Source organism: Psammomys obesus, unplaced genomic scaffold (assembly GCF_907164565.1).
Source record: "Psammomys obesus unplaced genomic scaffold, mPsaObe1.curated_primary_1811, whole genome shotgun sequence".
NCBI classification, from domain to species: domain Eukaryota; kingdom Metazoa; phylum Chordata; class Mammalia; order Rodentia; family Muridae; genus Psammomys; species Psammomys obesus.
The window spans coordinates 13,740,936-13,766,416 of NW_026585894.1; the positions used below are offsets into that span (position 1 = coordinate 13,740,936).

Sequence of the window (25,481 nt, forward strand, 5' to 3'; positions counted from 1 at the left end):
CTATGAGTCAGAGTAAAAATCCTCATGATTTACAAGGCAGGAGGAAAAGTGTTCTGAAGAGTTTTGCTTTAGTAATGAGGCAATATTAGCTGTCACTAAGCACTTCTTTCCCTCCAAATTTCAAAACAATACCAAAAAAGACCACACTGATTCCAAATAGCTTACATAGGTCTAAGCAGAAAGGTCAAGGATATTTATTTATAGATTTACAAATATCCAGAATGCAACAAGGTAAATTCACAATTCAGTGTGTGACATCTAATCAAAATTAGCAGGCATATGAAGAAGAATTAAATTAAGATTGATACTGAGGAGCAAAAGTCGATTGATTAAAACTGACACAGAGTTAACAGGCTAACAGAAACAGCTATTATAACTATTTCATATGTTTAAGAAAAAAGAAGAAAAGGAAAATATGTTTAATACAGACATGGGGAGCACAATAAAATCGCAAATGAACCTGAATATATAGCAGTGTGTTTCTCAAATTAAAACAGTAAAAACACTGCTAGTTAGAGTTTTTCAAATGCGCTCAGTAGACTCCTGTCAATGTTCAATGTGCATCCCATCTGTCTTTCAAAACGAGGATTGATAATCTTACCCCATGTCCGCTCTCTTGATTATCTTTTTTAGGTGTATAGATTTCATTATGTTTATCTAGCAGTGTTTTCAAAGCAAAGACTCATGACCAAACCTTTGGCAGAGTACAGGGAATCATAAGAAAGAAGGGGAGTTAGTCTGATGAGGAAAGGATAGGAGCTCCACAAGAACCAAATATATCTGGGCACAGAGTCTTTTCTGAGACTGACATGCAACGAAGGACCATGTATGAATGTAACCTAGAACCTCTGCTCAGATGTAGCCTGTGGTAGCTCAGTAACCAATTGTTTTCCCATAGTGAGGGGAACGAGGACTATTTCTAACAGGAACTCAATGACTGGCTCTTTGGCCTCCCCACCCCCCAAGGGAGGAGCAGTCCTGTTAGGCCACAGAGGAGAGCTTTGCAGCCAGTCCTGAAGATACCTGATAAAACAGGATCAGATGAATGGGGAGGAGGTCCCCCCTATCAGTGGACTTGGCAAGGGGCAAGGTGGAGATGAGGGAGGGAGGGAGGGACTGGGAGGGAATGAGGGATCGGGACACGGCTGGGATACAGAGTTAATAAAATGTAACTGATAAGAAAAAAATAAAATAAAAAAAAGAAATAAAAAAACAGTAAAAAGAGGTCTAATAATTAAAAGATTGAAAATGTTAGGTAGTGCTGTAATTATCTATGGGGCAACTTCAGGACAAATTGTATTCAGTTGGATACTTCAAGAAAAAGGCTCAAAGAGGAATTGAAAATTTTATTTTGAAGAAATGATAAATGAAAATTGAACAAATTTGGTGCAAGTACAACACAATATCCCATGACCCTCCCCAACTTAAAGATTTATCTCAACAATTTGATTTCTAGCAGTGAACATGAAATTACGGTCATCTGGCTTTAGTTACAATCTCATCACCACTTTGAGATAAGTTGTACATCATAAACACTGAATTATATTTATATTTATTAAATATACATTTGAATGTATACATCTGAATATACATTTATATTTACTTTTTTGAGCTTGAGAATTTACTTCCTACATGTAGGGTCCCATAGTTCCTTATCTCTACTTAAGGATTGTAGGTTAAGATTTGATCCATTCAAACAGAGCAATTATATGTTTAATGACAATCACACCAAGGAATGGTATTGCCATGAGAAGTGGCTCACTCAGTAATCCCAGTACTCAAATTAACTTGTGCTGCAGAGTGAGATCTTATCTCAACACAAGCAAACAACCAATGGAGGGGGTTTCTGAGTGAAATTGGAAACAGAATGAGTTCATAGATCCTCCAGAATTTGCGTGTGTCTTTTAAGAGTTATAGAGCTGCTCCAAGAATTAAATAGATACATAGATTATCCTTGGAGGGAAAAGAGGATAATATAAAAACTGTTTTGAGAAAAGCCAACAATTTCAGAAACAATAAATATGAAACAAGCTGTGTATGTGCACATCACAAGCTGCTTTAAACCAGTGCTAAGAAAACATCTTTTGGATAAATGCCTAGGAGTGGTATAGCTGGATCTTGAGGAAGTGCTAGTCCTAATTGTCTGAAAAAGTGCCAGATTGGTTGTACAAGTTTACATTCCCACCAGCAATGGAGGAGGATTCCCAGTTCTCCACAACCTCTGCAGCATGTGTTGTCACTTGAGTTTTTGATCTTAGCCATTTTGATGGGTGTAAGGTGAAATCTCAGGGTCGTTTTGATTTGCATCTCCCTGATGGCTAAGGACATGAGCATCTCTTTAGGTGTTTCTCTGCTATTCTATATTCCTCTACAGAGAATTCTCTGCTTAGCTCCATATCCCAGTTTTAATTAGATTACTTGATTTACTGCTTTTTAATTTCTTGAGTTCTTTAAATATTCTGAATATAAGCCCTCTGTCAGATATAGGGTTGGTGAAGATCCTTTCCCAGTCTGTAGGCTGTCATTTTGTTCTGATGACTATGTCTATGCTTTATAGAAGCTTTTCAGTTTCATGAGGTCCCATTTATTGATTGTTGCTCTTAGAGCCTGTGCTGTTGGTGTTCTGTTCAGGAAGTTGTCTCCTGTTCCAATGAGTTCCGGCTCTTCCCCACTTTTTCTTCTAACCAATTTAGTGTATTTGGTTTTATGTTGAGATCTTTGATTCACTTGGACTTTAGTTTTGTGCAGGGTGATAAATATGGATTTATTTTTTATTTTCTGCATGTAGACATCCAGTTGGACCAGCACCATTTGTTGAAGATGTTTTTTTTTTTTTTTTCCATTGAATAGTTTTGGCTTCTTTGTCAAAAATCAAGATAAACAAGAGAGAAGACCTGGAGTAAGATGATCAATCCTCACTTAGAAAGACAAATGGGATGGGCAGGCGAAGTAGGAGAAAACAAGTGACAGGCAGAAGCCTACTGCAGAGGACCTGTGAAGGACTCTACCTAGCAGTCTATCAAAGCAGATGCGGAGACTCATAACCAAACCTTGGCAGAGTGCAGAGAACCATATGAAAGAAGAGGGAGTTAGAATGACCTAGTATGACCTAGAGAAAACAGGAGCTCCCCAAGGGCAAAAAAATATCAGGGCACAGGGGCCCTCTATGAGACTGTTTCTCCAACTAAGGACCATGTATGAACATAACCTAGAACCCCTGCTCGAATGTAGCCCATGGTAGCTCAGTAAACAAGTGGGTTTCTCTAGTAAGGGAACAGGAACTATTTCTGACATGAACTCAATGACTGGCTCCTTTACCCCCCTCCCAGGGAGGAACATTCTTGCTAGGCCACAGAGGAGGACATGACAGCCAGTCCTGGAGATACCTGATAAGCTAGGGTCAGATGGAAGGGGAGAAGGACCCCCTTAGCAGTGGACTTGGAAAGGGACAGGGAGGAGATAAGGGAGGGAGGATGGGATTGGGAGGGGATGAGGGAGGGGGTTACAGCTGGCATACAAAGTAAACAACCTGTGATTAATATAAAAATAAACCAAAATTTAAAAAAAGAAAATCAAGTCAAAAATAAAAAAAAATTTAAATACATTTGTATATTTGGGAAAAAGAAAACATCTTTATAGAAGATATTTTTTTCCTTTCAAGAAGTAAAAGTAGATACCTTATACAAAAGTGATAAACTAGAGAATAAGCATGATGAAAGATTTCCCATCAAAAATAATGAAAACAAAGGAGAGTAGGGTACTATCTTTAAAATCTTTAAAGAGACAGTGGCAACCAAGTTATCTAAACCACAAGAAAATATTTTTTTTAAAAGAGAGCCAACCCCTGTCACTATTAATGATACCATGATATGCTTGCAATCAGGAGCCTAACAGAACTGTCTTCTGAGAGGTTTAATCTAGCAACTAATGGAAATAATGCAAAGGACCACAGTCAAACAATAGGTGTGGCTTGGGGAGGCTTGTGGAAGAGCGGGGAAAATAATTGAGTGGGCCAGAGGGGTAAAGGATGTCACAAGAAGATCTACAAAGTCAATTAACCTGTGCCCATGGGGTCTAAGAGAGATTGAGTCACAAACCGAAGAGCATGTATGGACTGGACCTAGAACCCTACACATATGTAGCAGGTGTCCTGCTTAGTCTTCATGTGGTCTTCTTTTACTCCCTAAAAACTGGAGTAGGGGCTGTCTTTGACTCTGTTGCTTCCCTTTGAGGAGATAGTAAGACCTGGAGGGGACTGGAGCTCTACAAGGGGTCTGGGTTCAGGAGTCTTTTCTGAGACTGATAATCCAACCAAAGATCATTCATGGAGTTAACCTAGAACCCATGCACAGATGTAGCCCATGGCAGCTCAGTATTCAAGTGGGTCCCCAAGGGGAACAGGGACTGTCTCTGACATGATCTCAATGACTGGCTCTATGATCACCTCCTTCTGAGGGGGAGAGATCAGCCTTACCAGGCCACAGAGGAAGACAGTGCAGCCAGTCCTGATGAGACCTGATAGGCTAGGGTCATATGGAAGGGTAGGAGTATCACCCCTATCTGTGGACTGGGGAAGGTGTATGGGAAGAGAAGAGGGTGTGACGGCGTGGTTGGAGGTGGGGAACGATTGGGCTAGAGCTGGTATACAAAGTTAATAAGTTTTAATAAATAAAAAATTCTAAAGCTGAAAAATAATTCTTCTGATAAATTAAATAGGGGACCTTGTAGAAGTAGGGACATTACCTATAAATAAAAGAAAACACAAGAAATTTCAACTATGTAGTAAATGAAGCATATGTTTTCTTTGTTAAGTATATGACTTTAAGAAATATTTTATAGTTTGAAATAGAAATAACACCAGCATGCAGAGAATCTGATTCATTTGTATGCATAAAATAGATGCTGAGCACACACTAAAACTAAAGAGAGATAGAGAGATGTGTATACTTGTCTAGTTTATGTTTCTGAATAGTCTGTGTTCCAATGAACAAGTCCAGATGTTTGCATTTTTACAAGCAAGGACTCAGCACTACAGTAATCAGATGATCTTACACATGCCAAGGAATGCAAAAATAGGTTGCTCATGCTTTAGTGGATGACCCTACACTCATACACATACAGTATGAACTCCTGGGTTACAAGAAAAGTGGACATGCAATTGCAAGGCACATTGATGTTAAGGGCATGAAAGGGTTAAGACAGGCTAGTTGAAAGTGCATATGATCAAAACACATTGTATAGATGCTTGAAATTTTCAATGAATAAATAAAATGTAATTTAAAATCAATAAATTTATCATTTAATATGTGAGAACATGGTTATTAGAGTATGTGCTATAAAACCCAAATTAGTTTTCTCAGCTCCACATTTGAAATGCGTATAAGAAAAAGTTTGCCTTATGTTCTGAAAAGGAATTGAGCCACATACTTTAAGAGCTTTGGGTTAAGTTTAGGTAATTTGTACAACAATTCAGGTGAATGTGAAGCATGTTGATGCAGTAAGATGTCAGATGGAAGTAAAATGATGTAGGTTACCTACTCCTGTTGAGAGAGGCTGAATATTACCTCAAAATAATGGGCAAAGAAGGAAATATGCTGTAAAGTTAGAAGAATGTATTCATCATTTGGCAAAAGCAGTAGCAGGAACCTTTGACCTGAAGGAGAACTTAAAGGACAGATACGAAGAAAGGTGGGGATAAGGATTTGGAGTCAGTAGAAAAGAGCTTTTGTTGTAAAGTCTAAAGGGAAGGCTGTGCATTAGAAAGAATTACGTGGGTGTTTCGATAAGGACACAGGTGAGCATTTAGGGGACAGAGTGTATAGATGTATGTCTAGCTTTAAGGGCCAAGGAGGATTGAGAAAATAATAAATAGATCATAAGGTATGCTGGAGATGCAGTGATGGGTGGTCAACAGGATGTTGACAGTAGCAGAAATTCTGACAGCAAAATTGGGATTCTAAGCATTGGGCAAAATGAATTCTACATACATGGCTATGACAAAGTCTGTGTCTGAGAAAGGGTTTTCTGATTCTGATCTTTTTGGTTGTACCTAGAGAAAGCCTGGAGTTTTGCAGTGAATGTCAGGGCCTACTGAATCCAAGAGAGAAGAGAGCTTAGAGTATGGGCAAAACTCTGATCTGATTGTTCTCATAGTAATGTAGTTGAATTGTTTAGGCTTCTATGGAGAGCTTCAATTATAATGAGGAGTCCCTCAAGAAAAATTTTGACAACCACTGCCCAACAACTACCTAGGATAGATAATGGAATCTTGGCCTCCAGGTACTTGGCCAAAATATTTTCTTCCAAACGCTTCATTTGCTGTAAGGAACTTTAGTTATTGTAACACTGCTAGATGTCTGGGTGTTAGTGTTTGTAAGACCAGAGATTTAAAACAGACCTGAGGAAACTGAACACTAACAAGACATTCATTATTATTTATTTACAAATACACATATATAAGCACAAGCATACATGTATGTGTTGAAGGATTCTTGGAGGAAGAGAGTGAAGGAGGGAGATTTCTTTGTGTATTTTATTCCTTTCTGTTGCACTCTGGCTTTATCAAGATTCATGTGGCTGTATTTGAAAGCAGCCCGTATTTTTGGAAGATGAGATGGCTTATATGTGTAGCTCTAGACCTTTATTACCAAATTGACTTCTGTTGATGTAGCCTAACCTAATCTGTAGGTTAAATTAACATCTTTGTCATATTCACACAAGTTATATCTTCAGTGTTACTAAAAGAATTAATTCCAGGGCATTTTCAATCTAATTCTCCAATATTGGCCTATATAGTTCTTTTACTTCTTATTGGATTTCCTGCTTGTCTCTGCTGCAGCATCCATTACTCACACTACTCAATCACATAGGCACAGCCTTTACGGATGAATCACACAAAGGAGGAAAACATATGCCATTCTTTGAATTTCAAGAGAGTTTTCAGTCCCTGTACTTGGGCCACAGTACATTTAACCACCACAGCACTGACTGAGACATAGAGTGGTACCTGGAATGCTGTCTTAGATCTGTCTCCTTAAACAAACTTGAAATATTTGGCTGGTATTGATTCAAGCATTTTTGAAGCTTATTCATGTATGAAATCCTGTATAACAACCACACACCTTATATATCCTCTCTCCTCCTGGACTCTTTTTCAGGCTATACTGAACTCCGGATTTAGGGCTGAGTAACAGCTATTCTTGGTCTCTGGGTTGGTTTGTTACATACAGTCTCCCTTAAGAAACAGAAAAATTTCTCCTCTGGATCCTTCCTTAGATGTGAGGCTAAGGAAGAAATGTGTCCCCAGACTCACTCATAACCTTTTGAACAAGTCTATGGTTCTCCTTCTTACAAAGGGGATGATTTCTGTTAGTGTATTAGATTTGTAAATCATATCCGTTGAAATCCAATTACTTTTGATGGCATTGTCTAAATTTAACCTCTTATCATTGAAGACTAATTTTCTGGTTGTATGAATGATAAAATGCCTCTAAGGCTGAAAATTTCAAGAATGAGGGTCAAGTAAATCAGACATCTGATGAGAGCTGTTGTCTGGTTCCAAGGCACCACTCTGTGGGAGTATTTCCTAGGCAGAGGATTTGAGGTTTCATTGCATGGCAGAGGGGATAGAAGAAACAAAGATCCATCCATTTTGTAAGGATGCTAAACTTATTCATGAATGTTTAACCTTCATGATTGAATCAATTATATTCCAGGGGACAATATATCTCGATTCTGTTGTACTGAAGACTAAGACTTAAGTTACACCATGAATTATATATATCTAATACCACCAAAAGAGATTCAGAATGAGGTATGTGATATTTTAGGCCAGGTTACATTAATCTGGGACATTATATAAATTGCAGAACCTTTAGAGGCAGCTACAGTGATGAGCTTGTCAGCAAGTTACCTTGAATTGGACAAGAATGTATCCTAATGGCAGAGGAAGGCATGATAATGCAGAAAAGTTTTAGGACAGGAGTGAATGACTACTACAAGGGCATAGTCAGCTATGTAATCTTGTCGTGATAAGGGCATGATTACCCTAGTAGCAACGTGAAGACAGACTGCACATTGTGCTACACTCATTTCTGCTTTGAGTATTTGGACACAGTGTACTTTTGTCAGCTGAGATATTTTATGATCATGAGAAATGAAGTAAGAAACAAAAGCATGTCTTGGAATGGGAAGAATATGTACTCTAGATGAACACTTGTCCAACCTTGGAATGTATCAGCTCTGTGATCCTGGAGTAAGTCCCAAGAACTAGAAGAACTAGAAGCTTTGAATTGTTCTCTTATGGGTAGGTTTGAAATGTGGCAATACAGTGAGAATGCACTGACAGTAAACACTTGGTACCATTCCCAAACATATATGTTAATGAATAGAAGTTAGCTTGAATATTATTAATTTGACCCAGATTCTGTTATCCACTCCCCTTGTTTTTGTTGTTATCCAGAGTATGTCATAAGATGCAACTCATTGAGAACATCAACAACACATGGTTTTCGAATAACAACCATAATCATTTCCCTACTATTCAATGTATTACTTACGGGTAAGCCTGACATGCTTAGGTGATAAAATTGAAAATTCCTCGAGTAAAGTAAAAAACTAGGTCTTTCTTTTCTTCCCTCTTGACTGCCCATACTGTGCATACTCTGTACATACTTTGTAGAGTAACTTCACTACCACCAGGTCCTTGATCTTGCTTGAATTTGGACAGGTGGCAGTCAAGAACACCTACTTTAATGCATTATAGGAGAGAGTGCTCTGATGCACAGAGCAAGGAAAAGAATGGTAAGTTGTAGGTTTTAGGCCTATGATACTTTTTATGAATTAATGGAAAGTTCCACTCTATGATACATTTAATGACTTAATATAAAAAACTCACCCCCAAAGTTTTACAGGTTTCTAAATTCCCAAAATTCACTAGCTCTGGGCATTTTCACATGACTTCTGATAACCTGAGCACTCCTCCTCATTTGTTCCTTCTTTCTACTTTTTCTGTATGTCTTGAAAAAAATCTCACTGTGCTCCTTTTATATGAAACATGTTCCTAGACCCTGGCATTGTCTCAGCAGGGGTGTGGCTTACTTTTCCATGCAACCCACACCAATATAATAGTATTTTTCAGAGAGAAAATACTTCACATTTGGTGACTCAGTGATTCGGTGAGCAGATTAAGATTTACTAGTATTTGCTTTTTTTTTTTTAAATAAGTCTGAAAAATACAGACATAACATAACAGAGTAAACTAATAGGATTCAAAGAACCGAAAGATTGACTATGGAATATTTCCTGCTACATATTTTCAAAACTTTATAAATGTCAATCAATAGATTGCCAATATCACTAACACACTATAAATCTCAGGCATATATCTATCTCAAATTGCAAAGACTAGAACTTGAAAAATTACCCCAATAGACAAAGATGAAACCACCAATCACTATAAAGCACAAGAACATAATTTTGGAATTTTGGAAACCTGCTTCAAACAAAGGAAAGAGATTCATTGTGGCCTAGCCCTTTTTTCCCATCTCTCAAACCCTCCATATACCAGAATAAGAAAAAAGTAGAGCCATACACATTGACCCTAATGTACATCTTGGTGGTTTCAGCCAGGGCTCTTGGACTCCATGTCAAATCCAAGTATGAAGAATGGCTGCTAAGCATCTGCCAATTCTCCTGATACTGTTCTGTGTGTATGGGGGGGGGGAGGAGATAAAGGTGTATGTGTGAATATGCACATGGATACAAGTGTGTGTTGGGCTGCGCATAAAAAGTTGGAGGCCACAGTGGTCTTTTTAGAAACTGATACTCCAACCAAGGACCATTCATGGATATAACCTAGAACCCCTGCACAGATGTAGCCCATGGCAGCTCAGTGTCCAAGTGGGTTCCCTAGTAAGGGGAACAGGGACTGTCTCTGACATGAACACAGTGGATAGCTCTTTGATCACCTCCCACTGAGAGGGGATAGCCTTGCCAGGCCACAGAGGAAAACAATGCAGCCAGTCCTGATGAGACCTGAAAAACTAGGGACAGATGGAAGAGGAAGAGGACTCCCCCTATTAGTAGGCTGGGCAAGGGGCATAGGAGGAGAAGAGGGAGGGAGGGCAGGATGGGAGGGGATGAGGGAGAGGCGCTCTAGCTGGGATATAAAAAGAATAAATTATAATAAATAAAAAAGAAATTAAAAAAGGTAGAGGTCAGAAGTCAATGTCAGCCATCTTTCTTTTTCTATCATTTTTCTGATATTGAATCGCTCACTAAACCTAGACCTTATAGTTTCAGCCTTACTGGCTGCCTGGTGAATCCTTGTGAATCCATATTTCTCCAGTCCCTCAGGTGGAGCTACAGACATGCACCACTAGGCCCAGTGTTCATGTGTGTGCTGATCCTCTAAACTCATATCCTCACACTGAGAAGCCAATACTTTAACCACTGAGCTCCCTCCACAGCCCCAACTTTAAGTAATTCAATTCCTGCAAAACTCCAATTAAGAACTTGCTGGGCTCCCAGTAGATGCAGTGTTCTCCCCCTTCATCTCATTCCACTATCTTTGGTAATTTCCAGATGTTTTCTACACAGGCACAGTTCTCTTGCATGGCTATCAAATCCAGGATACATTTCAAGAAGGCATTTTTAGGCAATCTTTGGTTATCACTCATTATGTTTTCATGGCTAAGGGTCAGTGAGTTGATAAGAGTGGAGGAGCTGTTTGTTGGTTCTTATTCCTTTACATCAATACTAAAAGCTGTTTCTAAACACTTACAAGCTTCCTTGAAAATAAGAGAAAATTGGTTCTTACATGCCTAGGTGACAACTTCGAGCACTTCTGCTTTTTTTTAATTGCTTCCTCAGAGGATATATGAAGATCAAGAGACACCCCAACACCGGAATATTTTTATCTATGTTCTTGTGGCAGGGGCAAGAATTCAGTGTCTATTGAAGACTCCATTATGCTTAGGCTTTCTTTGCTTTGGTTTCTGGATAGTTTTCTTTTAACTTGCATCATGAAATGGACAATTAGTAAGAGTGTTGAGTACCCTGAGAAGCATGCAGCTACACTTCCTCTTAGGTATGCAGAATTACAGAAGAGAAGAAAAAAGAGAAAAGTAAGAAGAAGGTAACTATTTTACTCAGTGTTCTATTGCTATGCGGAGACACCATAACTGTGGCAAGTCTTATGAAAGAAAGCATCTAATTGGGGATAGCTTTCAGTTCAAAGGTTCAGTTTGTTATGGTCATGGCAGGGAACATGGAAACATGCAGCCACATATTATACAAGAGAAGGAGTTGAGAGCTAAACATCTGGATGCAGTCAGCAGGAGGAAAGAGAGCCTTAATCTGGGCTTGGGCTTTTGCTGTTTTTGTTTCTGTTTTTAATTTTTATTAATTATACTTTATTCACTTTGTATCCCACCTGTAGCTCCCTCCCTCCTCCCCTCCCAATGTCACCCTCCCTCCTCCTTCTTCTTCATGCATGCCCTTCCCCTTCCCACTGATAGGGGAGGTCCTCCCTCCTTCCTTCTGATCCTAGTCTATCAGGTCTCATCAGGAGTGGCTACACTGTCTTCCTTTGTGGCCTGGGAAGGCTGCTCCCCCTTCAGGGGGAGGTGATCAAAGAGCAGGCCATGTCAGAGACAGTTCACGTCAGAGACAGTCCCTGTTCCCATTACTATGGGACCCACTTGGACACTGAACTGCCATGGGTTACATCTGTGCGGGGGTTCTAAGTTATCTCCATGAATGGTCCTTGGTTGGAGTATTAAAACCTCAAATCCCACCTCAAGTGATACCTTTCCTCTAACAAGGCCACACATCCTAATCTTTCTAATCCTTTTAAATAGTGCCACTACCTGATGACTAAGCATTCAATTATATTAGTCTGTGGGGACCATTCCTGTTCTAACCATGACAGTAGTAAAACTGTAAGAGATAGATGGTAGAAAGATCTTAACATCATAGTTCTACCCCTCCACATTCCTCCTCATCTTGTTCTTCCTCTCCCTTTTTAACTGAGAGGACCAATACAACCACCAACTGTTGTGGTGTAGTTAGTTTCCACAAGTCTTGCTCAAGGCTGAGGTGCAAACACTTTTGCTAGTAAGGCATGATGACTCTTACTGCACATGGCAAGCATCAAGGAGTGTGAGCAGGACTATCAGTAACCAGATAGACAAGTTTGAGTGGATGCAACTGAAGTTTTAAGGCCTGATACCTCTGACAAAACTGATTGTGTCTACTGATGAGTTCTAGGGCCCCATAGATCTGGTATCTTTTCAGTTGGCCTGTCCTTTTGGAAGCGTGTATAAGGACATGAAAAAGGTCTTCAGGTTATTGCCAACTGGCGAAACATGAGAATCCTGGGTCCATAGTGAGATATGTCAGATCAGATGATGACTTGGATTTATCTGTAACAAAGGGCAGTGTTCTTGGTATTCAAGGTACGCATGTGACCTTAATTTCTGATACTTCTTGGGCCTCTTCTATCATGTGATCTGAGGGCTTGCAACTTAGACCAAAGTGGTTACTCTCTGTTCCTAGTAACTTTGCAAGAGGAATTAAGTGACCCCAAAAGGTGAGAAATGCAAGCACAAACTTGACCTTTTAGAATTAATAGGTGGGGGTTTTCAGTTTTTCCCTAGAGTGTTTCCTTCATTATTAGGACTCTTCCCCTCCTGATATGAGTATAATCTTCTCATAAAAGGCCTCATATTTCTCAATCTCCTGAAATGGAACTCTGGAAATTGAATAAGCCATGACCTATCATCAAGTCTCCTTAAGAAGGATTTCCAAAGCAAGGTGGGGTTGGCACTCCCTTTGTGTGATGTAGAGGGTAAGGTATCAAGTCTTCCTTCCCAGTTCTGTCTTGATAGTTCCCAAAGCTAGGACTCCTTCTTCCCTGATGACTGGAGTCCAGTGTTTTTTAAAGCATCTCACTTCCTTTTCAGGCCTGAGAAGGAACATAATGAAGGGATAGCCTGGGTCTGCTCTGTTATCCTATGATGTATGAAACTTTCAGGTTGTGCCTAACTTTTAATGATTTCATTTTAGAAAGAAATTATTTTAGCCAGTCACAGTGGCACATACCTGTAATCTCAGCACTCAGGAAGGCAGAGGCAGGGGAATCTCTGTGAATTCGAGGACAGTCTGGTCTACAAAGCAAGTTCACAGCAGCCAAGGCTATGCAGAGAAACCCTGGTTTGAAAACCCAAAACCAACCAACCAAACAAACAAACAAAACAACAACAACAAAAAACCCCGAAGACCAAAAGCCAAAATCAAACCAAACTAAACCATAAAAGGGAGCAACAGTTTTGAGCAAATGAGTTATTCCATTTGGAATGTGAAGTACCAGACAAAGATGACTTTGTTTATATAAGAAGATAATCACCATCTCACAGCACATGAGGAAGCCTAAATTGATAGATAATGTACTTGTGTCAGTAAAACAAGAGAACAAACCATAAATAACTATCAAGAGAGAAAAGAAACAAAAAAATGATATCAGGGCAGAAATAATGGAACAAAGACTAAAAGAATAATAGAATCTAAACAACAGAATCAGTTCATTGAAAATATAAACATAGTCAACAAAACCTCACCCAAGTTAATAAATGAGACAGAGAGAGCATAGTTAGGCAGAAGTTTGCAGACCAGCTAGCTTGGAGCATGCAACACAATGGCAGAAACAATAGATACCTTAACTCGAACAAAGTTGAAAGTGAGAACCAACTCCCAACACTTGTACCATAGCATGTATGACCACACACACAATAATATACACAAAGAACTCACAGGATTTATCTTCAGAATTCTGTAATTAAAAAACAGTTCTATATTTCCTAAGTCATAGGCCAGCAGAAATGATATAGCTCAATGTTCACACAAATGAGCACAAAATAGGTATCAAATAAGTGCCAAACATTTTTGGACATGCCAGTACTGGGAACAAGTATAAAAAGCCTCACAAAAAGCTATGATCTGGGTCACACATATCTCAGAATGCAAAAAGGATAATTCAGAACCAACTACATATGATAACGAGTTAGACACAGTAATAAGAAGTATAAAGTTAGAAGACAAAATATACAATTTAAAAGGAATCAGAAGTGATTGATTACTACAAAGATACATTTTCATCTATGATATTAAGAAAAGATGAAATGACACATAAACATCAAAATGAGAGAAATGTCATATACAGAACTGAGTGTACTAGAATCCAGAAAAATCCTCTGGGTAAATGTGACATACAGACATTGAAACCAACTTGGAGAAATGCAAAGCAGTATCTGATGCATTCTAGAAACAATTGGTAAATATAAATAATTCAATTGAGAACATCAAGAATGTAGTTGTAGTACTAAATGAAAACTCAATTGCATTGGCCCAAAATACTGAACTAGGGATGGTGGGATGACTCAGCAAATCCCTGCCTATAACTTGAGTTCACTTCCTGTAGCCTCCCATATAAAAGTAGGAGAGGACCAACTTTACAAAGTTGTCCTCTGACCTCTACAGAATACACACACACACACACACACACACACACACACACACACACACATTCGAGTGCGTGTACACAAACTTATACACACACACACACACACATGCCCAAACACAAATACAGAATCTCTTTAATCTTTTCTCAAACATGTTATTTCACTAAGCCAAATCTTTCAGACACATACACCAGGTAGAGGCTCATGGTCTTGGAACTCTCTAATCTGGATTAAGATGGAACTCCACAAGGAGAGCAACAGAACAAGATAATTTGAATACAGGGAACTTCCCAGAGACTCATACTCCAACCAAGGACTATTCGTGGAGATAACCTAGAACCCCTGCACAGATGTAGCCCATGGCAGTTCAGTGTCCAAGTGGGTTACATAGTAATGGGAAAAGGGACTGCCTCTGACACAATCTGATTGGCCTGCTCATTAATCACCTCCCTCTGAGGGGGGAGCAGCCTTACCAGGCCACAGTAGAGGACAGTGCAGCCACTTTTGATGAGAACTGATAGACTAAGATCAGAAAGGAGAGGAAAACCTCCCCTATCAGTGGACTTGGGGAGTGGCATGCATGCAGAAAGGGGAGGGAGGGTGGGATAAAGAGGGGAGGAGGGAGGGGCTTATGGGGGGATACAAAACGAATAAAGTGTAATTAATAAAAAAATTTAAAAAAAGATAGGTTGATATAATGTGACCAGCACAACTGTGCCTCATCTAAAAAACACACTGTTATTATTACTGAAAGTTACATTTAGATTCCACTTGTTTAAGCTTTATTCCTTCAGCCTCTGCAATGTATAAGATAAGAAAATGAATGTGCAATTCTTCCTCCTACAGGGCTGTTGCTTTCCTATTCTCAGGAATAGTGCAGGAGGCACATTAAGAAAGACTGGGTCTCCTCCAGTTATTCTAAGTAGTACAAAACTCCAGGTACATGGTAATGCCTATCTTTGAATTACCTTAACTTAAAGGCAATAGTGTGACCTGAGTTGCTCCTTTTGAAGTGTAACTCAAGACAAAGGGCCTCTACATTGTACTTATATGAGGAAATAGCAACCATCTGTCAGCCCACCAAGAGGCACAAATTGATAAATAAGGAATAAGACCTGTAAATATATAAGACTTCTCATAAGCACACGAGATGTACCAACATACTGTGTACATGAGATGTAACCTTCTCATTTGGGATTATACAAGCAGCACCACAGTACTGCGATGCTATAGGCTCATGGAACCATCACCTTATCCCAAGTATCATTCAGAAAAGTTGCCACAGGCAACAACCTCTGCATCTGTCTCTGAGTTCCAGTTCTGCGGCAGTTTCCTGCCTGAGAGACACTCACCTTGATTTCATTTTTTTCCCAGACTGGAAATCCTCCATTGCTGATCCAAAAAGTTCCATTATTTTGGATTTTGGAAACCATAAGCAGAGGAAAATTGGACAAAGCCTGGGCCTAACCTGGGGCCTCCCATAGCATTTCTCTGGACAAGCTAGACTAGGGCTCCATATTATTGTGTAAGGAGAGTTCCAACTTGTGTTTCAAGAGTTGTCACCGTGAAGACTGGAATTGTTATCACCACTCCCAGTACCAAACTAATTCTCACACAAAAAGTCTCCCTTATTCTTTTGATGCAATACTAAATGGAAGGACACAAAATTAGGATCCAAGACTTGGCCTGAAGTCTATCTGTGTCTCTTCTGGGGCAATCTGGGCTACCTTTACTGTGTATGAGAGGATGCTTCCAGTCCTCCTTCCAAATCCTCTCTGTAAAGACTAGGACTCCTCCCGAGCTTGTCCATATTCAGCTCCCTCACTAAAAGCCTCCACTTGAAACTCAAGACAATGACATAAGTCCCATAGTCTTGGAACTTTAGTCCTCTACTGCCAAGGTAGATGGGATTTGAGCTGTCTGTATTGTGAATACAAATAACTCCGTTTCATCTTTCCCAAAATGAGACAATTCCATTTCCTCTGGAAACACCTCACGAAATGGAAACTAAAGAAACAAAAAGCATATCTCTAGAGCCTCCCAGTGATGGCTGTTACTATTGGCCAGAACAGAACCACGATATTCATGGAGAGAAGCTCCTTAGTTTTTCCTCAATACTTTCCTAATCCTTTCTCAGGACTTGCCCTTGCTTCTGATATTAATGCAGGCTGTGAATCCTTCAGTGACTCCAGTCCTCTCAAATTATTTCACAAAATGCTTCTGTTCCTTAGCATTCTCAATATGGCAATTAGAAAACAAAAGATAGGAGCTATAGCCTGGAGCCTTGAGAGAATTCTGCCTAGGAAATTTATACTAGCACCCTGTATTTTTCTGGGTAAAAGGGAAGCTCTTAATCCTCCCTCAGAGTTCTTTCCCCACCTACAAACCTGGCACTCCCCCATTGTATATCCTAATCTCTTCTGCTCAAAACAAACATCATCCCTTTAAGAGAGAACACAGAAAATGGCAACAGTGGGAAACCTTGGAACCTCCTGCTTGCTACTTCTTGGTTCAGAGGAACTAAGGTACTTATTTCTGTATAGGAAATAAAAATTCCCAATCCTCTCTCTGGACCTACTCCTGCTGTTTCTCAAGGTTTGGACTCCTCTCCCACTCATCTTATACAAGTTGCTTCACAGAAGTCTCTTCTCTCTCAAACTTTGCACAATGGACATATGAAACAGTGACATTTATGATCATGCCTCAAAGTTCCTTGAGAGAATGCTTTGGGCTGGCTATATATCAGCCCATAAGCTTTTGTGTGAAGGAGAAGATTCCAACAGGCCGTTGTGGCCCTCCTATTTCTATTTTCAAAGGCTGGGAATGCTTCTTTGATGACGGGAATTGAGTCTTCTCACAGAAAGCCTCAGTTTTCTTAGATTCCCAGCATGGAGCTTAGCAAATTGTATGGATGGGGCACCTGGCTTAGAACCTCAGAGGAATAGCTGCCTGAAAGAGTTGTGTATCTATCATGGCATGGTCTGTCAGCTATGTATTCCTTCTATTGATACTTATTCAGGCTGAGGAGATTCCCTCTGAGCTTCCACACACCTCCTGTGCTCTCTCTCTCTCAGGATACCATGCATTTCCAAGCTGTCACTGAGAATTTATCTGTTCATCTACTCAGTTTAACTATGAGCTGTGTGGATGCAAAGACCATGCTGTGTCTCCCACAGTAGACACAGTGTCTGCATAGTACTTGCAGCACAGGGTGCACTGTCAAATTTAGTCGTTAAATCACTTGTCCTTTTGTTGCTTTGAATTGTTAAATAAATAACGTAATCATTTTAACTGTGTTTTTCTGAAGTCAAAAGCCACATAAAAATATTATTTCAGTGTTATACAGAAACATATTATGGCAACTGCTTCACCAAGTCATATATTATTTTTCTAGGAGTAATTGGCATCAACTACTGTCTGTCCCAGGAATCCCATTTTCACTATATTTATCTAACAGTATGTAGGGACATAACTTTACATACCTATTAAAACCTGTGAAGTGAAAGGCTTATGGGAAGAAAGTATTGATAGCCAAAAGGAAAAAAAAATCATATATTTAGTTTTCTTGTTTCTCATAAATTACTTTAGGAATAAAATTTTAAAAATTGTGAGTAGAAAACAGAACTATAAATCACAAAGACTTCTAAGAGTATATTTCATCAAGGATTTGATAGAAACAAAAACACAACCACCTAGCCTAAATGTCCTTATCGCTTTAGTGTTGCATGTCTATCTAGCTGGTAACAAATTGTTTTGCTAGTGTCCATTCACAACTTCAGATTATACAACCACTGATTATACAACCTGTAGTACAGAAAAGGACACAGAGAAGCATCTCTTCTTGACACCTTTTCCACCTTAGACAGGCAACATGTTATAAATTCTTTTTAAAGTACAAAATTCAAGGGGGTCATAATATTAAAGGAGATAGTTGTAGAAGGAATGGATGAGGACATGTATTAACAATGTTTTCCTTGGATATTTTAAGGATAGGTAATAAAATCGCCAAGTCTAACCTTATATAAACAAGGAGAAATTAGTGGCCCATACAACCAAACCAAAGAATGTGTCTGGACTCAGAATAGTTTAAATTAAACTGCAAACAGCAGTTGGTTTACTCACTGTCATGTTCTCAATTCTCTATGAGCTGTCTCATGCTCTCCTGACCTCACTGTTCAGCTCCCACTCTCCTTCCTATAACAGAGATCAAGCACTGTTTGCTTATCTCCTTGACTATCTTGACTATCCTTTGACTAAGAAGAAACAATTGCTTCTGAAGGAGGTAGAGATATCCCCAAGATGAATGAGATGTAGAAAGAATAGATAGATAGATAGATAGATAGATAGATAGATAGATAGATAGATGATAGATAGATAGATAGATAGATAGATAGATAGATAGATAGATAAAAGTGACATAAACCATAGGCTTAATTCCTAATTAAATATCAGAATCTTGTCAACATTTTAGAAACATAGAGAATGTTGCAAGTACCTTATTCCTGTTGAATGAAAGGAAAGTTTTCTATCCTTTAGGGTATTCTTTTGAGATGATGAGGATATATGTAAAAAACTACCCACAGGGCCAAAAGGAAGCTTTTTCTTATTTATGTTGTTGGGGTTTTCCACTCCTTTGGTAACCTCTATTAATGTCTAAATTCCAGACTCTATCACTGACCCCCCCCCAAAAAAAAGACAAGCAGTTAGCAATAGAATCCACATATGCTACAGGGTACAGGTAACTTTGGGTAAATTGGGAGCCAAGATTTTTTCTATATTCTTCTGGTGTAGTACTGAGCCTTGAGCTTTGTGCTTGTGTATCACTGAGTTGCATCTCCAGTTTTCAAGATTTTTGTGGTGAGAGAACACAGAGAAGAAGCCATGGCTAAACTTTATTTCCTTTCCTCACTAGAGATAGAGTGTCCCCTAGGGTGTTAAGAGATTTGAAAGGGGAAGAGGTCCTCCCCTATCAGAGGACTTGAAAAGGGGAAGGGAGGAGATGAGGGAGGGAGGGTGGGATTGGAAGGGAAAGAGGGAGTGAGATACATCAGGGATACAAATTTAACAAACTGTAACTAATATTACAAAAATAAAAAAAGAAAGTGTCCCCTGGGGGAAAAAGGAGGTTTGGCTTCCAATATATGTTCTCTGATCTTTCTTGTCACTTGTACAAGAGGCTTTAGTTTTCAACCATCTAGGGAAGCCCATTCATCTGTGTATTTGGTCAGTGACCTACTTAAAATAGTGTACCCTTTTTCCTTTGATTAAACATATTTTTTTATATACAATATATCCTAATAACTATTTCCCATCCCTCAACTCCTCCCAGTACTTCCACAATTCCCCTTCCCTCTGGATTTACTTCCTTTCTATATTTCACTAGAAAACAACAGATTCCTAAGAAATAATAACCAAAAATGACAAAATAAAAGATTAAACAAGAACTATCATATGAAAATTGAACACAGCAACCCAACAGGAGAAAGAGAGGGCCAAGGGTCAGAGGACCCACTTGTTCTCACAGTCTCAGGTCCCCCAAAATACTACGCTAATAGCTATAATATATATGGAGAGGACCTGGTGCAGACCATGTAGGACCTGTGGCTTGCCGCTTCAGTCTCTGTGAGCTCATATGCACCTTGCTTAGTTGATTCAGAGAACCTTGGTCTCTTGGTGTCCTACATTCCCTTTGTCTCTTGTACATGTTCTGTCTCCTCTTCCACAGGGCTCACGTGAGCACCAAAGAAAGAGCAAATGTATCTTTTTTCATTTAATTTTCTCTTTTCTTTTTTGACTAATTTTTCCTTTTTTATTATTATCATTTATTAGTTTATTTAATTTGTATCCTGCTGTGCCCCCTAAATGTCTCCTCCCAATCCCACCCTCCTTCTCTCTTCTCCCCCTACGGTCCTCCTCCCCTTCTATTTGACCATCGCCTATCAGGTCTCATAAGGATAGGTTGCATCATCTTCCTCTGTTTCCTGGCAAGGCTGCATCCCCCAGGGGGAGGTGATCAGAGAGCCTGTCACTGAGTTCATGCCAGAGACAGCCCCTGTTCCCCTTACTGGGGTCCCCACTTAGAGACTGAGACTATGGGTTACAACTGACCAGGGCTTTAGGTCCTCTCCATGTATTGTCCTTGGTTGGGGTATCATCTACTTCAGGACTGCCAGAGCTCAGTTTTTATGGCTCTGTTGGTCTCCTTTTGAAGCTGCTATCTCCTACTAATTGAGGTATCAAAGCAGAAGCTGAGACTCATAGCAAAACTTTGGGCAGAATGCTTGGATTCTTTTTTTTAATTTTTATTTTATTTTTATCAATTACAGTTTATTCACTTTATATCCCAGCTGGAGCCCCTCCACCATTCCCTCCCAATCTCACCCTCCCTCCCTCTTCTTCTCCTATGCCCTTCCCCCAGTCCAATGATAGGGGAGGTCCTCCTCCCCTTCCAAGTGACCCTAGTCTATCAGGTCTTATCAGGACTGGTCTTCCTCTGTGGACTGGTAAGGCTGATCCCCCCTCAGGTGGTGGTGATCAAAGAGCCAATCCATGAGTTCATGTTAGAAGTGGTCCCTGTTCGTATTATTGGGGAAGAACCTTGGACACTGAGCTGCCATGGGCTGCATCTGTGCAGGGGTTCTAAGTTATTTCCGTGCATGGTCCTTGTTTGGAATATCAGTCTCAGAAAAGACCCATGCCCAGATTTTTTTTTTTTTTTGGTTCTGTTGTTCCCCTTTGTGAAGTTCCTGTTCCTCTTCTTTCATAAGATTCCCTGCACTCTGCCCAAATTTTGACTATGAGTCTCAGCATATGTTTTTGATACCCTGCAGGGTAGAGTCTTTCAGAGGCCCCCTGTGATAGGCTCCTGTCCTGTTCCATTTCTTCCCACTTCTGATTTCCATCTCATTTGCTTTTCTGGTAAGATTGAGAATCTTACCAGGGTCCTCCTTCTTGATTAGATTCCTTAGGTGTACAGATTTTAGTATGTTTATCCTATAATATACGTCTAATATCCACTTGTAAGTGAGTATATACCACATGTGTCTTTCTGCTTCTGGGATACCTCACTCAGGATGATCATTTTTAGCATTTGCCTGCAAATTTCATGATTTTTTTTTAATTGCTGAGTACTATCCCATTGTGTAAATGTACCACAATTTCTGTATCCATTCCTCCACTGAGGGACATCTGGGTTGTTTCCAGCTTCTAGCTATTGAAAATATAGCTGCTACGAACATGGTTTCTTATGAAAGAAGGGGGAGATACGAAGACCTGGAGGGGTCAGGAGCTCCAAATGTGTCTTTTTAAAAAGTGTTTTTAAGGAAATCCACTTCCCTAGGGGGGCAGGGGCTGTTTCTGACATGAACTTAGTGGCCACCTCTTTGATCACCTTCCCCTGTGGGGTGCAGCCTTGCTAGGCCACAGAGGAAGATGATGCAGCTATCCCTGATGAGACTTGATAGCCTAGGTTCTGAGTCTATGTCAGTCATCCCTGGCTCCCTATCTCTTTTTTTTATTATCATTTATTACAATTTATTCAGTTTGTATCTCAGCTGTGTCCCCTTCCTCATCTCTGAATCCCACCCTCTCTCCCTCTTCTCCCTCTATGCCCCGCCCCTAGTCCACTGATAAGGGAGGACCTCCTCCTCTTCCCTCTGACCCTAGCTTATGAGATCTCATCAGGAATGGTTGTATTGTCTTCCTCTGTGGCCTGGCAATGCTGCACACACACCCCAGGAGAAGGTGATCAGAGAGCCTCCCACTGAGTTCATGACAGAGAAAGACCCTGCTCGCCTTATTAGGGAACCCACTTGGAGACTGAATCTATAGGCTACATTTGAGCCAGGGTTTAAGGTCCTTACCATGCATTGTCCTTGGTTTATCAGTCTCTGCAGGGTAAAACCGCTTTAGTCCTTGTTAATTTCAATGTCTCTCATTTTCCTCCTTTATTCCCTCCTTATCAAACTACTCACATCCATTTCTAAAGTAATTTGAGAGTATGTTAAAGGGGCTCAGTGGGTATGACCAGGCATCAAACCATTTTCCAAAGTGCTCCACCCATTGAGCTATTGGATCAGAGAGATTCCAGATAAGGGGTGGTATATCCAGAACCCTTCAATGAGTACTGGAACTGTGCTATGTCAGGGAGTTAATATGGGTTGTTCCACTTCAAAAAGGATATAACTTTCAAAAGAGGTTATGGTTACTTTCAGCAGGACAGCTTCAAGTAGACCTGAGGGATACAGGCTTACCATGGGAAGTGTGCTGTAATTTTACAAAATGATGGGGTGAAACGAAATGGTAATACTTGGATGAGGTAGATATCTTGAATTCTCAAACCAGGAATTAACTCTCAGACTTGCCACTTGCCCAAGATCACTTGCCATGTATCTTGAGCAAACTGCCACGTGCTATGAGTCTTAAGAGGTCGCTTGTAAAAAAACATTTAAGCCATCTTGCAGAATTTCAGGGTATGTGGAATATATACAAACTAGTAGGCATATTTGTGTAGTGAAGAGTTCACTTATAACAAATGTGACTTTTCAAAAACTAGTAATATTTTCCTATTAGTCATATATGTATTATTTAAACCTATTTATGAGGAAATTTCCCTAAGCCGTATAGAGTTCACAGGACTTTAGTCCTGTAAAGTTTACCTTTCAGTCAAATAATTATTTTAATTCATTTAAACGCAACTAATTATGTAATCTTTGCTTAGAGTTGACCAAACAGAAATCAAGATCACCTAATTATGAATGACCTTATAGTTGAGTGGTTTCTCCTAGACCAGGGAAAAGACTGCATTCTAGATAATTCTAGCCACCAAATCAAGGCAGTACCATCAGATTTCCCAGAAATGCCCGAAGGTGCTGTGTATACAACACTTAGGCAATCCATTATGTACAATTGTATGGGAACAAGAGTTCAAGCCAACTCCTGTAACTGCCCTGCCCCCTCCCTCAGTGGAGATTCATTTCTTATTTATCCATAGTTCAAAAGGTTCTCTGAGCATTTTTTCATTCCAAGTTTTTCTTTTCACATGTCACACATTGTATGAACATCTGCTTCCCACCCTTATGTACCTTAACAGAAGGTTAGTACTCACAGAAAGATCTGTGGTTTCCCAGAGCCCCCAAAATGCCTTGGCTCAGAGCATTTACACATGATGATGTCATTTTACTTAACTCTTTGTTTTTCACAATGCTTCATCATATTCCTCACTGATTTTTGAATTTCCACTACTATAAAAATGCCTTCCAAAAAAAAGAGAGACTATTTGCAGCAGTGTACTTTATTAAACTCTAATTTCTCATTCTTGACTAAACCAAGTAAGTGAGGTGCATATCTTTAGTTTTACAAAGCAGAGTAACAAGAATAGCAGTATTAACCATGTTTTTATACCTTTCTTACACTTACTGATCATATTTTACTACTGAAATACTTAACATTTCTAAAGCAAGTTCATTTGCACTGCTATTTGGTCTCAAAGCTGAAAATGTTCTCCATTTGCTTTCTATAATAGCAAAATTCTTAATTTGAAATCCAACATGCAGCAACAAATGTGTGAGCAATACAATTAGTGAATCTAGACTCTGAAGCTAAGAAAACTTTCTAAAGAGAAACATCCGTAACAGCACAAAAGGGAAAAAGACACTAACATTTCTTCTGTTTTCCTTAAACATGGTGTGAAGAACCAGCCTGAATTTATTCAGGGTGGGAGACAGTGCTGGACTTGTTCCCAGAACCATAATTGTCCGGGACATTAATATTGGTTACGGAGGCCAGTAGAGCCTGGGCATTCTCCACTTCATCTTGCAGAGCTTCCTTATACAAAGCTGTGAAGGAAGTAGGGCTACTCCCAGCAACCTGGGAGAAGAACTGCAGGGCTTTCATCTTGCTTGTTTCAGCATTGGCTCTTGGGCCCCACAGGAACTCATAGGATGGAGGATCACTGTGGGGTACTAACTGGTACACCAGGTAATTCTCTAAAACCAACTCTTCAGTGACAAACTTTCTGGGATTCCTGCATATAAACTCATGCTGATCAGGATACACACCAACTGTATTCAGCACCTCCAAGATCTTCTTCTCAGTGGCACGGTTGCCCTCCATAAAGATTACACCAAGGGTAAGCATCAGGAGGCCCGTCTTGGGTATGCCCTCGTCATTGCTCAACTTGCCATCATAGGTGAGGTCAAGCATTTTCAGGAGCATGTAGGAGTGGTTGAAAGCATCCACTTCCTTTACTTCAATGGCATAGAACACTTCCATGCATTCACAGGCATGCTTGAAGATCATCATATAGTAGTCGTCGTAAGGTTTGACAACACTCTTCAGAATTTCCACTTCTGTGACAGGCTCATTTATTGTATACTTGAAACTCAGAAACTTCACCAACTCATTCACCTTCTTCTGAAGTGCACTACTGAGCAAAACCTTAGAATATAGGTATGCCTTTGAGGGGCTTTGATCACCCTCTCCATGATCACCAGAACCTTCTTCAATTGCTTTGCTTGATGGAATGGCTTGGATGGAAGCAAATGATGAACATATTTCCTGGGAATCCCCAGCAGCAAGTACCTCCCCTGTGGTACACATCTCCATAGCTGTAAGAACTTCCTTCCCCAGCTGGCCTTCAAGGCCTTGCTCATGCTTCTGCATGTGGGACATTATAATTTCTCAAATGACTGGCAGGAGAAATTTGGTGGAGAGTGGCCTGAAGGTGAGAGAAAGAATGTAAACATTCTGTAACTCTGTCAGCACTGACAAAGCTTTTTTAATAGTTATCTTAGGTAGCTATCTTAGGTATCATGGGCCTGAATCCTATGAACTCTCTTCTGCTCTATGGCTTCTGCATAAAAATCAGTTTAATAGCCATGCCCTTTGTTCTTGGAGCCTCCATATGAGCAATTCTATGGGAGGGGCTCAGGTCACAGACTATAAGCACAGATGTGGGTCCTA

The 25,481-nt window shown here is 39.9% G+C and overlaps 1 protein-coding gene across 1 annotated transcript; it reads right to left on the minus strand.

Moving 5' to 3' along the window:
- Positions 1-24,224: 24,224 nt before the first annotated feature.
- Positions 24,225-25,190, minus strand: LOC129670895 (putative MAGE domain-containing protein MAGEA13P). Its single transcript, XM_055599505.1, has one exon. The coding sequence runs from the start codon at positions 25,188-25,190 to the stop codon at positions 24,225-24,227; it is 966 nt and encodes a 321-aa protein (XP_055455480.1).
- Between the last annotated feature and the right edge of the window lie 291 nt (positions 25,191-25,481).

Excerpts from the sequence above, each read along its gene's own strand:
- LOC129670895 (XM_055599505.1), bottom strand. The coding sequence starts at position 25,190 with ATGTCCCACATGCAGAAGCATGAGCAAGGCCTTGAAGGCCAGCTGGGG.